Source organism: Erythrolamprus reginae, chromosome 3, assembly GCF_031021105.1.
Source record: "Erythrolamprus reginae isolate rEryReg1 chromosome 3, rEryReg1.hap1, whole genome shotgun sequence".
In the NCBI taxonomy this organism is placed as follows: Eukaryota; Metazoa; Chordata; class Lepidosauria; order Squamata; family Dipsadidae; genus Erythrolamprus; species Erythrolamprus reginae.
Genome location: NC_091952.1, coordinates 73576033 through 73600873, shown reverse-complemented (window position 1 = coordinate 73600873; position 24841 = coordinate 73576033). Strand labels below are relative to the sequence as shown.

Here is a 24841-nt window from a genome sequence, read left to right as displayed (position 1 = left end):
CAAGAACAAGGGGGCACAATCTGAGGTTAGTTGGGGGAAAGATCAGAAGCATCATGAGAAAATATTATTTTACTGAAAGAGTAGTAGATGCTTGGAACAAACTTCCAGCAGACGTGGTTGGTAAATCCACAGTAACTGAATTAAAACATGCCTGGGATAAACATAGATCCATCCTAAGATAAAATACAAAAAATAGTAAATCCAGAGTAACTGAATTAAAACATGCCTGGGATAAACATAGATCCATCCTAAGATAAAATACAAAAAACAGTATAAGGGCAGACTAGATGGATCATGAGGTCTTTTTCTGCCGTCAGTCTTCTATGTTTCTATGTAATATTGTTTTTATTATTGTTGTGAGCCGCCCTGAGTCTTCGGAGAGGGGTGGCATACAAATCCACAAATTATTAAATTATTATTATTATATTTGCTATCCAATAACAAAAAAAATTAGTGGACATAAAGGGAGTCTATGAATTTAAAATCTTGTGACAATGTCAAATGTTCTCAGTACCTTGAATGTGTTTTCTCACTCCATTTGTCTAGAGCAGTGTTTCCCAACCTTGGCAACTTGAAGATATTTGGACTTCAACTCCCAGAATTCCTCAGCCAGCAAATGCTGGCTGGGGAATTCTGGAAGTTGAAGTCCAGATATCTTCAAGTTGCCAAGATTGGGAAACACTGGTCTAGAGAAAAACCTCAGTCATCAAATTAACACTAAGTGGGGATATAATTGGTGCCCATAGGGCTAGATCTTCCCAGGAGCCCCTAACTAATGCTTTGCCCCAGATACTATTTAGGAACAATATTATATGATATCTGCCATTCTTTCCAGATGGTGTCTATAAAAAAGAAAGGGCAGCTGCAAAAGCTATATTCAGAGTATAAGACGCACCCAAATTATCATCCTTTTTTAGAGAGGAAAAAGGTGCATCTTATTTATTTTATTTATTTATTTATTGGATTTATATGCCGCCCCTCTCTGCAGACTCGGGGCGGCTAACAACAGTAATAAAACAGCATATAATAATGATCCAATACTAAAAACAGTTAAAAACCCATTATTATAAAAAACAAACATACATACAGATATACCATGCATAAAATTGTAGAGGCCTAGGGGAAAGAGTATCTCAATTCCCCCATGCCTGGTGGCAGAGGTGGGTTTTAAGCAGCTTACGAAATGCAAGGAGGGTGGGGGCAATTCTAATCTCTGGGGGGAGTTTGTTCCAGAGGGCCGCAGAGAAGGCTCTTCCTCTGGATCCCGCCAAGCAACATTTTTTAGTTGATGGGACCTAACTGGTCGCTGGGATTCGTGCAGCAGAAGGCGGTCCCTGAGATAATCTGGTCCGGTGCCATGAAGGGCTTTATAGGTCATAACCAACTCTTTGAATTGTGACCAGAAACTGATCGGCAACCAATGCAGACTGCGGAGTGTTGGTTTAACATGGGCATATTTGGGAAAGCCCATGATTGCTCTCGCAGCTGCATTCTTATACAGTAATACCTTATGATACGAACTTAATTGGTGCAAGGAGGAGGTTCGTAAGACGAAAGGTTCGTAAGACGAAACATTGTTTCCCATAGGAAACAATGTAAAGTCAATTAATCCGTGCAACCAAAAACCCCCCGCAAAAAAACGGCTTTCGGCGACTGCTGGGAAGCCGCGTGGCTGTTTTAAAAGGTGACAGCTGGCCTGGGGGGCTTCCCAGCACCCCCCCGAACCCAGGTTCAGGGTTCGGGGGGTGCTGGCAAGCCCCCCAGGCCGGCTGCGACCTTTTAAAACACCCGCGCCGCTTCGCAGCTGTCTCCCGAAGCCGAACGCGGAAGTTCGTCTTTAGCGTTCGGCTTCAGGAGACAGCTGCGAAGCGGCACGGGTGTTTTAAAAGGTCGCAGCCGGCCTGGGGTGCTTTCCAGCACCCCCCCAAACCCAGGTTCGGGGTTCGGGGGGTGCTGGCAAGCCCCCCAGGCCAGCTGCGACCTTTTAAAACACCCGCGCCGCTTCGCAGCTGTCTCCCGAAGCCGAACGCGGAAGTTCGGCTTTAGCGTTTGGCTTCAGGAGACAGCTGTGAAGCGGCGCGGGTGTTTTAAAAGGTCGCAGCCAGCCTGGGATGCTTGCCAGCAACCTCCCGAACCGAACCCGGGGTTCAGCAAAATTTTGCCTCTTCTTACGAACTTTGTTCGAGTTACGAACTGGCGTTCGGGAGGCTTCTGGGAAGCCCCGCCGCCCGGCTGTCACCTTTTAAAACAGCTGCGCGGCTTCCCAGCAGTCTCCGAACGCCGGTTCGTAACTCGAAAAAAGTTCGTAAGAAGAGGCAAAAATTTTCTGAACCCCGGGTTCGTATCACGAGTTGTTCGTGAGACGAGGGGTTCGTATCTTGAGGTACCACTGTATTCCGAAAAATATGATATATGTTTCTTGTAAGTAAAAAAATACTAAGGATTGCATACTTTGCACAAATTTGCAATTTGAGTAAACATCTGGATACAAGAATGATATACCATTTAGCTTGACAAATGGAATTTAATCTAAGTTTGGCCTTAACTCTTTTAGAATGCTCCTTGTTCTCCTTTCTTCTCACTCTCTGCTCTGCTGTTTAAAACTAACGTGGCAGAAAAATTGATGAATTTAACTGGGGCAATTACTGCATTGACTAAGCCTAATGTTCCCTGCAATCATCACCCAGAGTCTGTAAGGAGTTGGGCGGTCTACAAATCCAATTAATAAATAGCAATGGCATTGCATTTAGACTTATAAACCATCCCATAGTACTTTAACCACTTCCTGGTTAACTTAACCAGTTTACAATGTCAGCTTACTGCCCGCAACAATCATAGTCCTCATTTTACCTCAGAAGGATGGAATGCTGAATCAACTTAGAATCCCATCAGGATCAAACTCCTGAGATAATCTGCAGTCATATAAATATAGTCTGGACAAAGTGTTATATGTTATATTCATTCAGTGAAGGGCTGCAAAAAAAATTATGACCACACTGTGGGTGTGGCTTATTTTGTGGGTGTGGCTTGCCAGCCATATGACCAGGTGGTAGTGGTTTGACGATCATGTGCCTGGGAGGTAGCTTAAAGATCATGTGTCTGGCTTAATGGTGGCCAACTTGACGTCACTTACGTCAAGGGTTTGGGTTAGGGTGCCTGACCTCTCATCGCCTCAAAGAGATACAATTTCCCTTACTATTACTGAACATCCAAATTATACTATTTAATTCTATGTATATATGCCATATGTGTAATACATATTACACATGGGCATACAAAAATATACCCAGAGCCCAGAAGGAGAAAAAAGAAAAATATTGAGAATTTTTCTACCAGTTCTGCCTACCTGACCGTATGAGTATCTCCTCTATAACTTTCATCATGTATTTTACTATGTGTGTGTGTGTATGTATGTATGTATATATTCACACTAAAACCCTCATTGTGTATAAAATAAAATAAATAAAATGAAATGAAATGAAATGAAATGAAATGAAATAAAATAAAATAAAATAAAATAAAATAATAAATAAAATAAAATAAAATAAAATAAATAAAATATAATATAATATAAAAATATAATAAAATAAAATAAAATAATAAAATAAAATAAAATAAAATAAATAAATCTGTAGGAACCCATAACTATATTCATTCCTATCCTATTAAAATGTATCCTGGGAACCATGAAGATATTGCTACCAAATTCAGATTGCTGTTGATCTTGCTTGCTGAGCAAGCTCTCTTACTATATTTCCAACCCGACACCCATTCTGTTTTTTTCTTGGCTTTGTTTAAAAGGAAATGTAAAAGGATTCCTGATGTTAGAGCTTTGTCCTCAGAAAATACCTGCAGGATTCATTTCTGTATCACTCATCTTGCCAAGAATCCTGAGGCTCTTCTCATGAACTGATAGCACCAGTTTCCTGGAATGGCTTTCCTAATTTCTGCTTTCTCTCAGATGTTAAGTGGCGCCAAAGGGAGAGCTGTCCCAACAGTTCTTAGGGAATAACTGGTAGTCCCTTCCAGGGCTGAAGTCACCAAGTTCTTGATGAAGAATTTGTTTGCCCTGCTTGAAGTTGATTTTGCCTCCTGCAGGTCCTGTGCTGCTTTTAAAGAGGAATTTCTACTGGTGTTACTTATAAATTTTGCATGCTACTAGTTAAAAAAATGTATTTTTGAAATGAGAGAAGCAAGTATTTCTACTAACTTACCAAAACCCTTGCATCAAGTGCCAAGCACTTTACTCATGAAATGAAAAGTAAGTTTGTTTTCATGAATATGTTTGAAATGTGTGTTTAAAAAGAAACTTCTCTATCTGAATATGCGAAGCTTTCTTAAATCCCTACGATTTAGGAAGCAATTTCTGATGAATCAACAAGGAGCGGTTGCTTTTTTTTTTTTGAACCAAGCATGGTGTATGTCAAAATGTAGAAAGAAACATAAATACAAAGAGAGAAGTACTGATGATTAATGGACTCAGCAACAGGATTTGCTCTGTGGTTACATTACTTTGCAAAACATGCATGCTTGGGTTATTTATCTCTCTTGTCCCAAGCCACAGAACAGTTGCAGTGAGGATTAAGGTCCTTAGAAATGTATTAACTCAGAATATTTTAGAAAGAAGTATGGTGTTTAAAAGGACAGCGCTTTTCAAATATATTACAGTCATAGACCAAAATAAATAAAACACCCAGTGAATATACAATCAAAAGTTGTGGGATAAAATGATAAATAACAGATGAAATCCATGATAAAATCCAGTCTATCAACTATGCATTGTCAATACAGTGAACCCTCGAGTTTCGCGTCCTCGAGCATCGCGAAAGGGCTATTTCACGAGTTTTCAACCCGGAAGTAAACTCCACCATCTGCGCATGCGTGCCTTTTTTTCTATGGCCACGCATGCGTAGATGGTGGAGTTCCCCAGCTGGGAAGCTGGGCAGCTTCCCTGGGTCTTCCCCCTCTTGCCCCGGTAAGACCCCAGTGGCAGCGCGAGCAACGGCGTGGGCGGGCGGGCGGCACGCGTGGGGAAACCCCAGCTCCGCTCCCCAGCTGGGAAGCGGCCCCAGCAACAGCGTGGGCGGGCGGGCGGTGCGCGCGCGCTTGGGGAAACCCCAGCTCCGCTCCCCAGCTGGGAAGCGGCCCCAGCAACGCGCGCGCACTTGGGGAAACCCCAGCTCCGCTCCCCAGCTGGGAAGCGGCCCCAGCAACAGCGTGGGCGGGCGGGCGGTGCGCGCGCGCTTGGGGACACCCCAGCTCCGCTCCCCAGCTGGGAAGCGGCCCCAGCAACAGCGTGGGCGGGCAGGCGGTGCGCGCGCGCGCTTGGGGAAACCCCAGCTCCGCTCCCCAGCTGGGAAGCGGCCCCAGCAACAGCGTGGGCGGGCGGGCGGCACGCGCGCGGGGAAACCCCAGGCGCGAGCAACGGGGTGGGCGGGTGAAGGGCGGGCGGCGGTGGAAGTAAAAACACCATCTGCGCATGCGCAGATGGTGTTTTTACTTCCGCACCGCTACTTCGCGAAAAATCGATCATCGCTTGGGGTCCTGGAACGGAACCCTCGCGATGATCGAGGGACCACTGTACTACTAAAATTACAATCCATGAGCTGTGAGGTCTATACAGTATTCAGTTTGATACTATTAGGGAAAGGAATAAACAAGGTTGCTACATTGTCGTATAAATTAGCTAAGGTATATTAGGCACTTAAAAGCTGGCCACAAATGGTATACATACATACATACGTACGTACATACATACATACATACATACATACATACATACATACATACGCACATACACATATACACATACATATACACACACATATATGTATACACACATATACACACTTATATATACACACACACACGCACACACATACAGTATATGTTGTTATTATTCTAATGTCATTTTCTTTTTTGTAGATAGCTAAAAAAATATTATTAAACGTATTCTTAAACTGTAGTTATTTTTTGTCATGAATAAATCAGCAAAAGGCCTGCTGTCTTTGGTGCTACCAGTGCGCCCTCCAAGGCCGTCAGGGCCATGTGCGCGTCCGGCATGTGAGTGTGCACCCTTCAGTGCAACTTTGGCTTCTGCACATGTGCAGAAAGCAAAATATCATGCGAGGATACATGTGCAAGCAAGGTTTCAACAATTTTCACTGACATTTTGGCTTCCATGCATGCGCAGAAGCAAAAAACCAGTGGAAATCACTGAAATTTTACTTGCGTGAGCATCTTCACGCAAGATTTTCCTTGCTGCACATGCATAGAAGCCAAATCTCGCATGGGGACATGTTTGGGATGTGCAGCTGTGCATGCATGCTGAAAATCACTAACAGAACATAGCATCTTACCCACAGGTGGGATGGTGTGGAATACCGTTCCACCGGCACACATGGAGCTGTGCACGCAGCTCCATCACCACCAGCAATGCACGCATCGTGCACATGCCATGCACTCGAGATTTAGCTTCTGCGCTTGTGCAGCAGCCGAATCTCACCAGCCGGGCACTGCTCTCCCCAGACAAATTGGCTGCTACCTGGAGGGCAAGGGGAGTAGACAGAGTGCCCCTCTATCGGGCAAGATCCTCCCTCCTCCTCACCCCTTCTGAACAGGTAAGACAATGCGGTCTGGAATGGAACGAGGGAGGGGGCGGGCGGAGATGGTCTTACTTGTGCAGGAAGGATGGAGGATGTCACTCGCGGAAGGGCAGTCTGTCTGTTCCCCTCACCCTCTGTTGCTGCAGCCGATTCATCCGGGTCTGGGCTCAGCAGCGCACTGCTCTTCACCAAGCCTGGATGAATCGGCTGCAGCAGCAGAACAAGTAAAGCCACCTCCACCCACGCCCCCCCCCCCGTTCCATTCCAGACTGTGACATCGCATAAATCCCAGTGGCCGATTAGGTCCCACAGAGTCTGCCTTCTCCAGGTCCCATCAACCACACAATGTCATCTGGCGGGGCCTAGGGGAAGAACCTTCTCTGTGGTGGCCCTGGCCCTCTGGAACCAGCTCCCTCCAGAGATTCGGACTGCCCCCACCCTCCCTGCCTTTCGCAAGAGCCTTAAGACCTCTCTATGTCGCCAAGTGTGGGGCAACGAGCATGTGCCCCCCCTTCTGACCATTAAATGTTATGTGTGGGTATGATTGCAATATTGAGTGTTGATTGTGTATTACTGCTTGTTTTTTAAGATAATGGGGTTTTAGCCATAGTTTTAATTATTAGATTTGTATTTATATAGTGTTATTGTTGTTGTGAGCAGCCCCGAGTCTCTGGAGAGGGGCGACATACAAGTCTAATAATAAATTATTATTATTATTATTATTATTATTATTATTATTATTATTATTATTATCTTACCTGTGCAGAAATAGGAAAAGAAGAGGGAGGATCTCGCTCGGCGGAGGGGTGCCCTGTCTGCCCCCTCTCCCTCTGAGCAGCAGTCAATTCATCCTGTGCATGTGCAGGAAGGCAAAGGGGGGGCACGTGAATGGCTGCCCTTTACTGATCTTACCATTCCGGTAGCAGGACATCACTGGAATAAATATATTCTTGTTAGGATAACATAGTACTTGTGTATAATGATGCAGCCAGAATGAGGCAAGCAAAAGTGTCCTAAGAATTTAAGAACTGAATAATAATAATAATAATAATAATAATAATAATAATAATAATGGATAAAGAAAAGACTTGGTCATGGCTTACAAGTGGAACACTCAAAAAGGAGACAGAAGGACTAATACTGGCCGCACAAAACAGGCCATTAGAACAAATGCTGTCAAAGCCAGAATTGAAAAATCAACAGACAATCCAAAGTGCAGACTCTGTAAAGAAACAGATGCAAAAAGATTGCACAGACTGACTACAAGCATAGACATGATGCTGTGGCACAGATGATCCACTGGAACTTGTGCCAGAACTACCATTTACCAGTGGCAAAGAACTGGTGGGATCATAAGCCCCAAAAAGTGGTTGAAAAAGAGCAAGCAAAACTACTGTGGGACTTCAGACTTCAGACTGACCGAATTCTGAAGCATAACACACCAGACATCCTGATTGTGGAGAAAAAGAAAGTATGGATCATCGACATCGCAATCCCAGGGGACAGCAGAATTGAGAAGAAGCAGCTAGAGAAATTAGTGAAATTGGAAGATCTAAAAATCGAGCTGCAACGACTCTGGCATAAGCCAGTGAAAGTGATCCCAGTGGTACTTGGCAGGCTGGGCGCAGTGCCAAAGGATCTCAGCGGACATTTGAAAACCATCGGAAATGACAAAATCTCCATCTGTCAATTGCAAAAGGCCACTTTACTGGGATCGGCAAACATAATTCGCCACTACACCACACAGTCCTAGGTGCTTGGGAAGCGTCCGACTGGTGATAAAATATGAAATCCAGCATAGTGATCTCATTTGCTGTGTTGTATTGATAATAATAATAATAATAATAATAATAATAATAATAATAATAATAATAATAATAATAATAATAATAATAATTATTATTATTATTATTATTATTATTATTATTATTTATTAGATTTGTATGCTGCCCCTCTCTGAGGACTTGGAGTGGCTCACAACATTGAAATTGAAACAAAGAACTTTCTGTTGTTTTTTTCTTTACTTATTGGTTTGGAAGACCCAGTGAAGGTTGTAGATCCAGCAAACACTGATTTCTAATAACACCTTTTATAGTCTTAGATTAAATCTCACATTTTTATTTTTAAAATAATAAACCATAACAGGAAACAAAAATAATATTAAAAGTATTTGGAAATTAAAAGAGTACCCTCCCATTTTTTTTAAAAAAAAACATGATTTGTCTGATGGTTAATAAAATTAGACCAATTTAAAAAAGCTTCACCTTTGATGCTTCCCATATGGAAAGATATGGGGAAATGAGTTTAGGATATGAGAGTTTGTGTTTATTATAGGGAAAATGTACTGTATATTATATAATTAGTATAATATAAATATTCTGCCTTAAAGAGAATGAAAGTCTTTAGTATTTATATCTTACAGTGAAAAGTGGTAGCAATATCTCTGTAATTGGAAATCGATCGTATCTTGTCATTATCATTAACTCAGTGGAAAAAACAGCATTGATAAGTGGGTGTATTTTAACTGCATTTCTAAGACATCAAAGTATTGTAAAGTAGTCATTTACCAGTTGGTTTCTATTGGATTTTCATTTAGTGGTTTGAGAAACATCTTGATTGAAAGGATGCCTGATATGTTTTGGCAGCTAAATCTAAATTTTTATTTTAATTTAAGCTCCATGACACAAATTTTAAATAATCAAATTGTTGTTTTCTCTCTTTTTGATAGAACTGATTAATTTTCCAGATACCATAGCTTTGATCAGAAGATGGCTATTATGCTTCAGATAAATAAGTGCATGTGTTTTGATTGTATCTACATGGTACCTCAACACTCGTCATTAATTGATTTTGGGAGGAGCTACAAGTACTAAAACCAAGTACCAAGCAAAACACATGACTAACATATGAACCTTTGTTTTGGCTGGAAAGGGTAGATTCACGAGGCAGACAAAAAATGACAAATTCTAGCTTGCATGTTGCATATGAAACAAATGACGACTACTGAGACACACGTCAAGTACCAAATCTGATGACTTTCAAAGCAGTTGAATACCGATGTACCATTGTACTTATTAAAGTTCCTTTCTTTTTGCGTGTTTTTTTTTAGGGAGTCAAGATTTCAAATTCCAGTAAGCAGAAATCTACAATAAGATAAATGTTGTAATTGTTCTAAAACGGCAACTAAAATGTTTGCTTTAAAACAATGAAAGCAAGGAGCAAAAAATACAATTCAATCTCACTCCAAGTGCTATTGGTCTTAGAATAATAAATGTAATCTATGCCAACTCCATTAAAAAGGAAAATGAGATAAATTGTTTGACACCCCCCCCAATCCCATTCATTTATCTTGTGTGCAAAAAAGCCCCCACACAACCTCCAACCCACGAACAACTGAAAACTGCAAAGTTGGTAAGCCACCTTTCATGGCAAAAGAAGTAAAATTCAGGAGCCAATAGATATATCGAAGCAACAGGTCTTGCCAAAGAGAAATCCTCACAACCACAGCATTTGGAGAGAGAGAAAAAGAGGAGTAGCTTTACTGTGGTTTTAAACACTTTGCAATTCCAGAAAAAAATTGGTTCAGCTCTGAAATACAGCAGATATCATTGGATCACAAAGGTCCTCAGCTGCTTTTGAATTTAGCCTTAATCCTAGAGAAAGAAGCCACAAAGTTTCATAAAAAACAATTTCTGCAGCTTCAATCAGATAGCGTAATTGTTGCCTCCTTGCTCCAAATGTCCACATGCCTTCGGAGGTGCTTCTGAAGTATTTATTTATTTATTTATTTATTTTTATTCATTCATTCATTCATTCATTCATTCATTCATTTATTTATTTATTTATTTATTTATTTATTTATTTATTTATTTATTTATTTATTTATTTATTTATTTATTTATTTATTCTTTGTCCAATATACAATACATATGAAGGAGAATATACATTAAGTAATATATATAATGATAGAAAGTAAGAAAGAAGAGAGGTTGGAGGAAAGGAGAGAAAATGCATGAGATATGAAATAAGGAAAGAAGATTGGACAGGGGACGATAGGCACATCAGTGCACTTATGTACGCCCCTTACTGGCCTCTTAGGAACTTGGAGAGGTCAATCGTGGAGAGTCTTAGAGAGAAATGTTTGGGGCTGGGGGCTGACACCACTGAGTCTGTAATAGGTAGGGCTGCTGAATAAACCTGAGGAGAAATTTCTCAAGGGCTACCAAGTGCAAGCATATTATAATGGCTAAATCCTAGTCAAACATTGGCAGGGGAAGTATCCTAGAACGTTTTGCATGGAGATGCTCATCTCAGGTTAAAACAGTTATGTTGTTTTGTCCCCCTGTCTAAGACCTATAGGAAAGGGTAATCCCTCAGGGATCTTGGGAAGATTATTGGAGCTTCCATACATTATCACTTAACTCTCCTGATTGTATGTTCTTCATTTTTTCTTCTTTCTTGTCTTTGATGCCTTTTTTTCCTGATAAACACTGATTGTTGTGATTCAGCCTGAGGCTGCTCAGGGACCAGCTGTGTCTCTGCTGGCTCCATGCCCGGAGGAGGATGACAGCGCAGAGGAGGGGGCTGAACAGTTGGATGGGGGAGAGGAAAATCAGGAATGGGATGAAGGAGAACAGCATGAGAGCCCCGGGGGGGGGGGGGGCTCTCCCCAGCCAGTAGCTTGGAGTCATTAGGTGATGGCGCACAAGCTGTCATTGACATGAGACAGCGACGTTCAGAGCAACGAAAGGAGCAGTTAAAGAGATATTATCACCATTGAAGTAGAAACAGCTGGGTTTGGGTGTGGTTCTCATCAGCAGGGTTTAAAAGGCAGGCAAGGCCTTGAAGCCATGTGGAGTGTTATCAGCTTGGGTGGTGTTATCCTGTCTTGTTTCGCGGCGTCTCTGTTCCTGGCTTGTGGCCCAGCAGCTTTGGAAGATCCGTGGGAGGTGTCAGTCTGCTATCTACAGCCTTGGCTTGGCAGCAAGAATTCTGTATTGCTGCATGGACTTTTGGCCTTCGTGAATATATCTGAAGATACAGCATTTTCCTGTTTGTAAGGACATTTTCTGTTACCTGTGTTTTTCTTGAATTTTATAAAACTGCCTGTGCCTTTTACCAGTGTGTCTGGATTCTCTTTTTGGGTTGGTATTGGCTTCTGGAGTGACCCAGACAGAACACTGATTAACAGCAGGAAATGAACCTCCAGTCTCCAACCCCTGCACCCCAATTTCTAATGCCTCTTTTTAGTCTCCTTTCTCTGTTTTGCAGGATTCACCATTCTTTTCCACCTATCCCATGTTTTCCTAATACATCTCAAGGAAACTGAACTCCCTGTTATTAATAGTCCCAGGAGCCCAAAATAACCAAGAGCTACAGACCAAACATCATTTGAACCTACCACCCAAGCCATTTATTTGGATTAAGTCTTAATTCTAGAATCCTTTTTTGTGTTTATATTGTAGACTAATGGTGATTTTCCCCCACTTAAATTAATTTTTATTTACTTTCTATCTTGTGTTTTTAATTGGGCTTCTAGTCTCATTGATTAAATCTAGACTTCATGGTACTTTTAAAGTACCATTAAAGAAACAGCTTTAATGGTCAGAGTGCTCTTTATCTATGTCAATAAAACCATTTTAGGACCTTGTTATATGTCTTGTAACTCAATTTAAATCCCAATTCCCTTCCCCATTTCCTCCAAATTACCAATATATGGTCATTATTTAAAGGTCTGATCCTGGCTGATCTTGGAAACTAAATAGGGTCAACCCAAGTTAGTGGTTGGATGAGTGTTCTGGGAATGTCAAAGCTGTTGACTTAATTAAGTGGTAAAGAAAACATTATGAAATAACATAAAGCTGTCAAGAAAAGTGCATGAGTGCAGTTGTCTGGAGTAAAGCTTGACTCAAGGGTGTCTTTGATTTCAGTAGATATCCATTAAGAGGTAGCCTAACTTTTGAACCATATTCCTGACCATATTTAGTTTTACTACAGCAATACGAAGCATCACACACCCCAAATTAGAAAATAGTCATGGAATCGAAGAAAGCTGCACACATTTTTAAATTAGTTGTTGGAAAGACTGGCAAAGAAACAGAGGTAATCCCAAAATAAACAACCATTACTATGATGGCACAGTGGTTAGAAAGCAGTATTGCAGGATAACTAACTGGATACTTCAGAAGTTTGATTCTGACTGGTTCAAGGATGACTCAGCCTTCCATCCTTCTGAGCTTGGTAAAATGAGGACTCTGGTTGTTGGGTGGGGGAAAATATGCTGACTCTGTAAGCCACTTAGAAAGGGCTGTAGAGCACTTTGAAATGATATGGAAGTCTAAGTGCTATTGTATTGCAGCTGATCTTCTAAGGGTTTTCCAACAATCCCTACTAAATAATCTAATAAACCCACCAACTTCTCCCTTACATTTTTCCTTATTGAATGTTATTCCTGTTTTTCATTCCAGCTCCCTAATTTCATCAACACAACACTTCCTCCACATGAGCAGGTTACAGCTCAAGAGATCGACAGTTATTTCCGCCAGGAACTGATCTACAAGAGGAATGAAAGAATGGGGAAAAGAGTGATGGCTCTCTTAAGAGAGAATGCTCACAAGAGCTTCTTCTTTGCATTTGGAGCAGGTAGGACCTCAATATGTTTTCTGTTGATTTCAACATGGGATGGGATAGTTAATTTCATTTTCTGCTGTAGTTTAACTTTGTTATTTCTTTCCCATATCTTTACTCTTCCCTAACGTTTACTCTATTCCCAAAACATCTCAGTCCCACATTTTTTTAGGATTGGTAGTAATGCCAGTGGGATTGGGGATTAAAAAGAGGAGATGGTTCATCTAGTCTGTTTTTCCCCTCTTTGGTGATATGGGATGCTAAGGTAGTCAGATCAACACCACATTGCCTTTTTCAGTGCTACTGTTATTATAACCCTTGGATTGAAATTTTGAACGTGACAGGTAAGAATTCAGGGTTTTATCATGTTCCTCCATGTTCTGTCGGGCTCTCTGGTAGACTCCTCCCGAAAATTCACAGGTACAAATTTCAGACACACACACGTTTGAAAATTCAAAACAATGTTCTTTATAATGAAAATTCACTTAAACTAAGCCCTCTTTTTGTATAGCAAAGAGCACTTGTCTCCAAACAAACTGGTAATTTGTACAAGTCCCTTATCAGTTCTGTGATACTAAGCTTGCAGCTGTGAGGCAATTCACAGTCCTTCTTTCACAAAGTGAAACACACTTTGCTCTGGTTTAGTTTCAAAGCGGGGAAAAATCAGCACACAAAAGGTCAAATGCAGCAAAGCAGGCACGAAACACAACGAACAGATAATGCTCCTCAATGGCCAAACCCACAGGCTGCTATTTATATCAGCCTCACTAATTACCACAGCCCCACCCAACCACAGGTGGCCTCATTTTCTTTGATAATAATCTCTCAGTTGTTGTTGCCTATGCATCACTCTCCGCATGCGTGGCTGTATCATTGACTCTTGTTCTGAATCCAAGGAGAAGCTAGATAATTGATCTCCTTCTGAGCTGTCTGCCACACTCTCCTCCTCCCTGTCATTAATGTCTTCTTGGTCAGAGGAGCCTTCATCAGCAGATTCCACCGGGGGCAAAACAGGCCTGCAGGATGTGGATGTCTCCCCCACATCCACAGTCCTTGGGGCAGGTGCTGGGCCAGAGCTAACCACAACACTCCAGATGTAGTTTCAACTATTATTATTAACTGTTCTAGTTATCCACAGTTTTAGTTAAGTGTTTGTTGCAGTTTCTTTTAAAAAAATAGATTGGATGAGCACTTGTGAAACATTTAGCTTATTTTCCTGCATAATATTAAACTTGAAGAGTTTAGATTAGGCATCATCTCTCTGCTTTCATCAAGAGATAATGAGTCTGGCTCGTTAATGAATCAAGATTGCTAAGTTCTTGAAAAATTAATGACTGCATGTGTCAAAAAACTGTACAGAGGTTACAAATACTTTTTAAAAAAGCAATTCCTGATAAACATTTAGCTAGACTTTAGGATACTACTTCATATTATTAAAAATGAAAGGTACATGTTTGGAGGCAAATTTAGCCAGTTATCTATTATATATAATGTAGCGATATTTTTAAAAAATTATATTGTGTGTGGTGGAGATTTACTCTATGGTGATATGATGGAATATAGTGAGGGCCTGGATGCCCAAGAGGGAGGGTTACATTTCAGGAGAGCAAGAGGCAACTTAGCCCAGATATCTTCCAACATGATGGGTGAAGATGATGATGTTCATCCATCATGTTGGAAGAGGACCTTGACATCTAACAGGTTTGAACTGTTTACAATGTGTCCGCAGGTGGCTGGTGAGGTCTACACAGGCATGAAATGTTCTGCCATACATTGGGCAGACATGTGTGGGCACTATTGTCACAGCATTTGCAGCTCTGGCTTTGTGGAGTGCTTGCTTCTCTTCTGCTATGGCTGTTCTTCTCTCCTCAGATGTCTGGCAGCCTTGATGCATCAGCATGCACCATGTTGATCGATCTTGTGCCAGGGTTTTGCAGAAGGTGGTGACAATATTGAGGGACTTGAAGGAGGCTTTCAACGTGTATTTTCATGGCTTTCTTTGTCCCCCGTGAGGTTGCTTTCCTTTAGACAGCTCACCATAGAGGAGCTGTTTAGGGATGCAATGACCTAGCATCCTTGCAATATGGCCTGCCCAGCGTGTCTGGGCTTTCATCAGCATGGAGAGGACCTCAGTATCAGGCCCTTTATCCTGCCACCAGATCCTCAGAATTCTACAGAGGAAGGTCATATGGAAGTGGTTCAATTGCCTAGCATTTCGGAAACTTCAGATTGTGCAGAATGCAGCTGCAAGAGCAATCATGGGCTTCCCCAGGTATGCCCATGTTACACCAACACTCCACAGTCTGCATTGGTTGTCGATCAGTTTCCGGTCACAATTCAAAATGTTGGTTATGACCTATAAAGCCCTTCATGGCATCGGACCAGAATATCTCCTGCCTTCTGACGCACGAATCCCAGCGACCAGTTAGGTCCCACAGAGTTGGCCTTCTCTGGGTCCCGTTGACTAAACAATGTCGTCTGGCGGGACCCAGGGGAAGAGCCTTCTCTGTGGCGGCCCCAACCCTCTGGAACCAGCTCTCCCCAGAGATTCGGATTACCCCCGCCCTCCTTGCCTTTCGCAAACTTCTTAAAACCCACCTCTGCCATCAGGCATGGGGGAACTGAGACATCTTCCCCTGGCCTATATAATTTATGAATGGTATGTTTGTGTGTGTGTGTCGTTTTTTTAAATAAGGGGTTTTTAGAGACTTTTTAATATCAGATTTGTGATACCTTGTTATTGTTATTGTTGTGAGCCATCCCGAGTCTGCGGAGAGGGGCGGCATACAAATCTAATAAATAAATAAATAAATAAGTAAGTAAGTAAGTAAGTAAGTAAGTAAGTAAGTAAGTAAGTAAGTAAGTAAGTAAATAAATAAATAAATAAATAAATAAATAAATAAATAAATAAATAAATGTCTCCTGTATACTGCCCAGGTGTCGCTGGCATACAACAGGGTAGTTAGCACTACTGCATGGTAGACTTTGAGCTTTGTAGCAAGGCTTATTCCTTGACAGTCCCACACGTTGGTCATGTAAGAGAAAGAGGATGAAGACAGCACCTCCCTAATAGTTCACAGACTATACACATGGTCCTTGACATATGAATACAATTAAGCCCAAAATTTCCATTGTTAAGCAAAACATTTGTTAAGTGTATTTCGCCCCATTTTAAGACCTTTCTTGACACAGGTGTTAAGTGAATTCCCTATTGGTTTTGTTGTCAAAAGGTTGCCAAAGTGCAAACCAGTTACCGAGCCTCTGAATTTTGATCACATAACCATAAGTGTGAAAAATGGTCATAAGTTCCTTTTTTCATTCACTTTTTTCAACCCTAACTCTTCAGTGCCATTGTAACTTTGAATGGTCATTAAATTAACTGTTGTAAGTCGAGGACTGCCTGTATTGTAGACACAGAGAGTATAATCTTCAGTAAGGCAAGGTTTTATCTATTGGTATGAAACAATAAAGAACTCAGCTTGGAAGAACGGCTATGTGTCCTTTTTGGTTTTGGACTTCACCGGTGTAGTTCAGAGGTCTTTAAACTTGGCAACTTTAAAACTTGTGGACTTCAACTCTCAGAATTTTCCAGTGAACATAGCTGTCTGGAGAATTCTGGGAGTTGAAGTCCACAAGACTTAAAGTTGCCAAGTTTGGGAACCCCTGGTGTAGTCAATAATATTACTTCCAAAGATAGCTTTCTTAGTTCGTCCTCCTCGATCCACAGCTAACATTGGAACACCATCTCTCGGCTGTGGTGAGGAGAGCATTTGCCTAGGTTCGCCTGGTGCACCAGTTGCGGCTCTATTTGGATAGGGAGTCATTGCTCACAGTCGCTCATGCCCTTATCACCTCAAGGTTCGATTACTGCAACGCTCTCTACATGGGGCTACCTTTGAAAAGTGTTCGGAAACTTCAGATCGTGCAGAATGCGGCCGCGAGAGCTATCGTGGGGCTTCCTAGATTCGCCCATGTTTCTACAACACTCCGTGGCCTGCACTGGCTGCCAATCAGTTTCCAGTCACAATTCAAAGTGTTGGTAATGACCTTTAAAGCCCTACATGGCATTGGACCAGAATACCTCTGGAACTGCCTTCTACCACACGAATCCCAGCGGCTGATAATGTCCCACAGAGTTGGCCTTCTCTGGGTCCCGTCAACCAAACAATGTTGTTTGGCAGGCCCCAGGGGAAGAGCCTTCTCTGTGGCGGCCCCGGCCCTCTGGAATCAACTTCCCCCAGAGATTAGAATGGACCCCACCCTCCTCGTCTTTTGCAAGTTACTTAAGACCCACCTATATCGCCAGGCATGGGGGAACTAAGGCATCTCCCCCAGGCTTATTATATTTCATGTTTGATGTGTATGTGCTGTATGGTTTTTAATTGTTGAGGTTTTTATATGTTTTATTATTAGATTTGTTCCATTGTTATACTGTTTTTATTGCTGTTGTGAGCCACCCCGAGTCTTCGGAGAGGTGCAGCATACAAATCTAATAAATTGAATTGAATCAAATTCCCTTTCTATAAGCAGGAAATATTTCTTTATAATAATACACTAATAATTCTAAAGAGTATCTTTAAATGATATTACTAGTTTTTTTGCATTTTTGCCAATACAATGACCTGGCTTGACACAGAGTCTATAAATTGATTGTGCTCTGCTTTAGCAATAGGTGCCAGGCTGTGAGGCTGCACTGCTTATAGAATGGATTATAGAGCTGAATCATAAATTGGGTGAGGCCTCCATTCAAACAGATCTTCATGGAAACAAAACACTGGCCTACCATTGGCAAGCAATAAAGAAAGTATTAAACAGCTAATTTTCCCTTCCTATAGGCAGTGTGTGCTTCCCTTGGCATTTTAAGAGAGAAAGAATTAGCCATTAGTTGTAACGGTGTTTGTTGAAAAACAGAATATTGCCTGCCTGAGAAGTAATTTCTTACAGGCTTACAAAGCACCATCTCATAAAAAGTATCCCATTAGCACAAAGTGGAATCAGATTTAAGTCTAGGGGTATGTCCTCTGCTAACTTTATTGTTTGCTGAGCAGGGATTTGGAATGCCATGCTAGAGCGGAATCCAAAATTTCACAGCTGGCAATTGCATTTCTACTGAAGTGAAGCAAAGTGAGCAATCTCAAATTTAGAATATTGACAGAAAATTGGACCAAAACAAAACAGTTCAGGAACTTTATTTAAGGAGACCTTACAATGAACTCCAACTAGCCTTCATTTTTATGGAGTGCAGTAATCAGGAGAAAGCAGTAAGATAGAGAACATTTTGAAACGACTTCTACATTGCATGTGGAATGCTAGCTAGTCCACAGTATGTATTCTGGCCTTGGTCCAACCCCGAAGTTTCCATTTGATTGTTCACCTCTCATAATACAGCATCTTTCTACTAGAGGTACAAACCTTCTTCATGTATATCCACCTAGAGTATCAGGTTTCTATGAACGGCTTTACCCTGGGAGAATGAGATGATCACAAACACTTGCACACAGTCTCCCTCCTCCCTCCCAAACTGAAAACAGATGCTGTTTATTGAGCAGCATCATTTCAATAAAGTGTGGAAAAGAAATCTGTGCAAAAAGTTTGTTCTTCTTTGGTCACAGCTAATGTAAGCCATGCAGCAAAGAAAACAAATGGTAATTCTATCATCTCTTTATTGCCAGGATATAGCATAAAAGACAAAAGAGGCCCCCAGTAGTAACAGAGCCATTGATTTATTGGTTAAATAGACCGGCCATTGTTTATCACTGCAGATGTTTCGTTTGTTGATTAAAGACACAACAGCAATAATGTCATCACCTCCATCAAATAGTGAGCAAAGCATTTAAAAATTAACAGTTTTCAGAATGGGAGATTAATAAGTGGGGCATAAATCTTTAAAAATATTAATTAATCAGCAATAGCAATAGCATTTGGACCTACAGTATATACTATATCAGCAATAGCAATAGCATTTAGACCTATATACTGCTCCATAGTGCTTTACAGTATCCTCTGAGCAGTTTACAAAGTCAGCATATTGCCCCCAACAATCGTGGTCCTCATTTTACCGACCACATAAGGGTGTAAAACTGACTCAACCTTGATCTGTTCAGGATCAAATTCCTGGCAGTGAGCAGAATCAGCCTGCAATATTGCATTCTGATCATTTAACCACCCCAGCTCTTTTACCAAATTAGAATTATTGTTTGTCATTTTTATGGGTATGGTATTGGGGTTTAGAAGAAAAATATCCCTCTACAGTATTGTATATATAGCCACTTTGGAATAGTTAAATTATCGGAACAAATATTTATAGTGTTTGTGTGTGTGTAACATATTTTTGCTGATAATGAAAAGGAATATATATATGCTCTGTTGGATCACCCTGCTTCAAGGCAGAAGCCCCAGGGTATGGCTAGCTGATGAGGCCAGAACAAGGCCGAAATAGTGCTATCCTAGTCATAGAAACATAGAAACATAGAAGTCTGACGGCAGAAAAAGACCTCATGGTCCATCTAGTCTGCCCTTATACTATTTTCTGTATTTTATCTTAGGATGGATATATGTTTATCCCAGGCATGTTTAAATTCAGTTACTGTGGATTTATCTACCACATCTGCTGGAAGTTTGTTCCAAGGATCTACTACTCTTTCAGTAAAATAATATTTTCTCATGTTGCTTTTGATCTTTCCCCCAACTAACTTCAGATTGTGTCCCCTTGTTCTTGTGTTCACTTTCCTATTAAAAACACTTCCGTCCTGGACCTTATTTAACCCTTTAATATATTTAAATGTTTCGATCATGTCCCCCCTTTTCCTTCTGTCCTCCAGACTATACAGATTGAGTTCATGAAGTCTTTCCTGATACGTTTTATGCTTAAGACCTTCCACCATTCTTGTAGCCCGTCTTTGGACCCGTTCAATTTTGTCAATATCTTTTTGTAGGTGAGGTCTCCAGAACTGAACACAGTATTCCAAATGTGGTCTCACCAGCATTCTATATAGTGGGATCATAATCTCCCTCTTCCTGCTTGTTATACCTCTAGCTATGCAGCCAAGCATCCTACTTGCTTTCCCTACCGCCTGTCTGCACTGTTCACCCATTTTGAGACTGTCAGAAATCACTACCCCTAAATCCTTTTCTTTTGAAGTATTTGCCAACACAGAACTGCCAATACAATACTCAGATTGAGGATTCCTTTTCCCCAAGTGCATTATTTTACATTTGGAAACATTAAACTGCAGTTTCCATTGCTTAGACCATTTATCTAGTAAAGCTAAATCATTTACCATATTACAGACGCCTCCAGGAATATCAACCCTATTGCACACTTTAGAGTCATCGGCAAATAGGCAAACCTTCCCTACCAAACCTTCCCCTATGTCACTCACAAATATATTAAAAAGAATAGGACCCAGAACAGACCCTTGTGGCACACCGCTTGTAACCTGTCTCTGCTCAGAATACTCGCCATTAACAATAACTCTCTGATGTCTACGCTTCAGCCAGCTGCAAATCCATTGAACTATCCAGGGATTAAGTCCAATCTTCACTAATTTATCTATCAGCTCTTTATGTGGAACCGTATCAAAGGCTTTGCTGAAATCCAGGTAGGCAATATCCACGGCACCACCTTCATCCAACACCTTTGTGACATAGTCAAAGAAATCAATGAGATTAGTCTGACATGATTTGCCTTCAGTAAAGCCATGCTGATTTGGGTCTAATAAGTTATTGTTTTTTAGGTGCTGATTTATCCTCTTTTTGAGTAGAGTCTCCATCATTTTAACTACAACTGATGTCAAGCTAACTGGCCTGTAGTTACCAGCTTCTTCTCTACTGCCCTTCTTGTGAATAGGCACAACACTGGCCATTCTCCAATCCTCAGGAACTTCTCCTGTTAACAAGGATTGGTTAAACAAATCAGTCAGGGGGGTAGCAATGACAGATCTGAGTTCTTTAAGAACTCTGGGGTGGATGCCATCTGGACCCATTGCCTTATTTATCTTTAATCGTTCAAGTTCTTCTAAGACATCGGCTTCTAAGATCACTGGAGCTGAATCCGTACAGCTGGAAGCAATGCTATATCCCTCTATAGTATTATTTTGTAAGGTGTCTTTTGAGAAAACTGAACAGAAGTAGCTATTGAAATGGTCAGCGATCTCCTTATTCCCATTAATGCATGTTTTATTCCCGGTACTAAGCTTCGTGATGCCGCAGTTTTTCTTCTTCTTATCATTAATATATCTGAAGAAGGTTTTATCCCCCTTCTTTAGAGATTTGGCAATTTCTTCCTCTTTTGAGGCTTTAGCAGCATATATTATCTGTTTCGCCTCCTTCTGTCTCATTTTATATACCTCCCTATCAGCTATACTTCCAGACTCTTTATACCTCCTATAGGCAGCCTTTTTTTCATTGACTATAGCCCTTACATCATTGCTAAACCATAGCGGTTTCTTCTTCCTTTTACCTTTAGTTATTTGTCTTACATACAGTCCAGTGGCTTTTAAGATGGCCTTTTTTAATGCAGTCCACTGGATGCTCGCTCCTGCCATTTTATCCCTCCCCTTTAATTCATTATCTAAATATTCTCCCATTGCATTAAAATTTGTCTCCCTTAAATTTAAAAAAAAATCAGCAAAAACATGTGATGCATACAAAACATAGTTTGTTGGCTATGAATAAATTAACTGCCTTGAAATGGCACTGGGTTGGGCCTAGAGGCAAAAAGGAGCTGTGACGTTCCTTCAATATACCAGGGTGATCCAACAGAAAAAAACCATATAGCCCCTCCCTGGTACAAAGCTGAAGGGATCAGATCTGGTGGCCTAGAGGTTAATTCTCTGCCTTACAAGGCAGAAGCCTCAGGATCAAATCCCAGTAAGGGTATGACTAGCTGACGAGGCCAGAACAAGGCCGAAATAGTGCTATCCTAGTCTCCCTTAATTTTAAATATTCAGCAAAAATATGTGATACATATTTATATAGCACAAATGTGGTGATGCCATTTCTCAGAAGTATCTTATATCTTTTAAATACAATGATAGACAGTATTAAAACATTACATGTAGTTTGGACCAGCATTCTCCAATCCCGGGTTGTGGACCAGCTGTGGACCAGCATACCATAAACTAGGCATACCATAAACTGGGCCAAGAAGCCCAGTTGCCATAAGCAAACAAGTGAAACCCCATCTGCAGCATACATGCACCACAACAGCCTCTCCCCACCAATTGGCTCTGGATCCATTGAATATATCCATTTTGCTCTCCAAATTGACAATGACCTAGGTCAGTGATGACGAACCTATGGCACAAGTGCCACAGGTGGCACGCAGAGCCATATCTGCTGGCATGCGAGCTGTTTCCCTAGCTCAGCTCCAACATACATGTGTGTGCCGGCCAGCTGATTTTTGGCTCACACAGAGGCTCTGGGAGGGCATTTTTGGTTTCCAGAGAGTCTCTAGGGGGTGGGGGAGAGTGTTTTTACCATCTCCCTGCTCCAGAGAAACCTCTGGAACCTGGGAAGTGCAAAACCCAAGCCTATTGGGCCCACCAGAAGTTGGGAAATAGGCTGTTTCTGGCTTCCAGGGGGTGGGGGAAGCTGTTTTCACTCTCCCCATGCATTTAATTATGGGTGTGGGCACTCGTGCATGCGTAATAGCACATGTGAGCACTCTTTCAGCACCCGAGGGAAAAGAGGTTCGCCATCACTGACCTAGGTGGATTTTCCGTAAATGGGATTTTTCCATGTATTTTCCCAAGAAACTTCCCATGAAACCAGAGAAATAGATAAGGCAGGCTCAAAAAGTATGCTATATCCAAGAGCTCTGAATGTATTGGCAGTGTCCATTTTGCTCTCTGAATTCACAATCACCTAACCCTAACCCTAAGTGGATTTTTTGCCAATGGGATTTTTCCATGTATTTTATCAGGAAACGTAGATTTTAATTTTATTTATTGTTAGAGTTGAAAGGGACCATGCGGGTCATCAAGTCCAACCCCCTGCCTGAGCAGGAATCCTAAAGCACCCCAGCCAAATGGTAGTCCAATTTCCTCTTGAAAGTGTCCAGAGTTGGGGAGTTCACAGCCTCCGCAGGCAGGTTATTCCACTGGTTGATCGCTCTGACCGTCAGGAAGTTTGTTTGTTTGTTTGTTTGTTTGTTTGTTTGTTTGTTTGTTTGTTTATTCATTCATTCATTCATTCATTCATTCATTCATTTATTTATTAGATTTGTATGCCACCCTTCTCCGAAGACTCGGGGTGGCTAACAACAATATAAAAAGACAATGTAAACAAATCTAATATTAAAACAATCTAAAAAACCCCAATTTAAAGAACCACTCATACATACAAGCATACCACGTATAAATTCTATAAGCCTAGGGGGAAGGGAAAATTTCAATTCCCCCATGACTGATGACAGAGGTGGGTTTTAAGGAGCTTGTGAAAGGCAAGGAGGGTGGGGGGGATTCTAGGTTGAATCTCTCCTTGGTCAGCTTCCAGCCATTGTTCCTTGTCCGGCCCTCTGGTGCTCTGCCTCCTCTGTGTGGCAACCCCTCATATACCTGTATATAGCTATCATATCCCCTCTGCCCCTCCTTTTCTCTAGGCTATCCATGCCCAATTCCCGCAATCTCTCTTCGTAAGTCTTGGTTTCAAGTCCCCTAATCATTTTGGTTGCTCTTTTCTGTACCTTCTCCAGAGTTTCAATGTCTCTTTTGAAGTGCGGTGACCAGAACTGGATGCAATACTCCAGATGTGGTCTGACCAGGGCGTAGTAGAGTGTATCCTGGTCTTGGAGTGTATCTCCCTGTTGATGCAGCTTAGGATAGTGTTGGCTTTTTTGGCCGCTGATGCACATTGCTGGCTCATGTTTAGTTGATTATCCACCAAGACTTCAAGCTCTGAATGCATTAGAGATATCCACTTTCCTCTCTGAATTCACAATGATCTAACATCTAAACCATATTCTAAATGCAATTTTTCCAGGTATTTTCCCAAGAAACTTCCCATGAAATATGAAAGGTTCGTAAAATATGCATTATCCTAACCATAACTAAGGGCTCCAAATTAATTGGTGATGTCCATTTTGTTCCCCAAATTCAGAATTACTTAACCCTAACTCTAAATGGATTTTCCACTAATTGAATAGTCCCATGTATTTTACCAGGAAACGTATCCTGCATTTATTATTTTTATAAATAACTCAAGGCAGTAACATATCCAAACACCTTCCTCCTCCTATTTTCCCTACAACAGCCCTATGAGGTGGATAGGTTAAGTGAGAGGGACTTGGCCAAGATCACCCAAACTGATTCTCATGGTTAAGGCAGAACTAGAACTCACAGTCTCTAGCTTTCTAGGCTGGTGCCTTAACCACCAGACCAAAGGGTCTTTGACCTCTCATTTCCCAATTGGAAGAATGGGAATTAGAAGGTACTACTTGAGGAACAAATTAATGTCTGCTCTCAAAGAAGAAGAAATGTGTTAACAGTCACTCTGCAAGGCTTTTTTAAAACTAAGAAAATATAGTTATTGAAGCAGAGGTAACAGAATACTCCATTTTATTAATGTAACAGGAGTATGCTGGCTCTTCACTAAAGTTGTATAAGGAA

At 41.3% G+C, this 24841-nt stretch overlaps 1 protein-coding gene across 1 annotated transcript in view; it reads left to right on the top strand.

Annotated features, from left to right (window-relative positions):
- Positions 1 to 24841, top strand: part of TRABD2B (TraB domain containing 2B) — a 289072-nt gene that overhangs the window by 223808 nt on the left and 40423 nt on the right. Inside the window, exon 4 of the mRNA XM_070748959.1 lies at positions 13073 to 13247. Within this exon, the coding sequence (XP_070605060.1) occupies positions 13073 to 13247 (175 nt within the window). The remainder of the gene's footprint in view (positions 1 to 13072; positions 13248 to 24841) is intronic.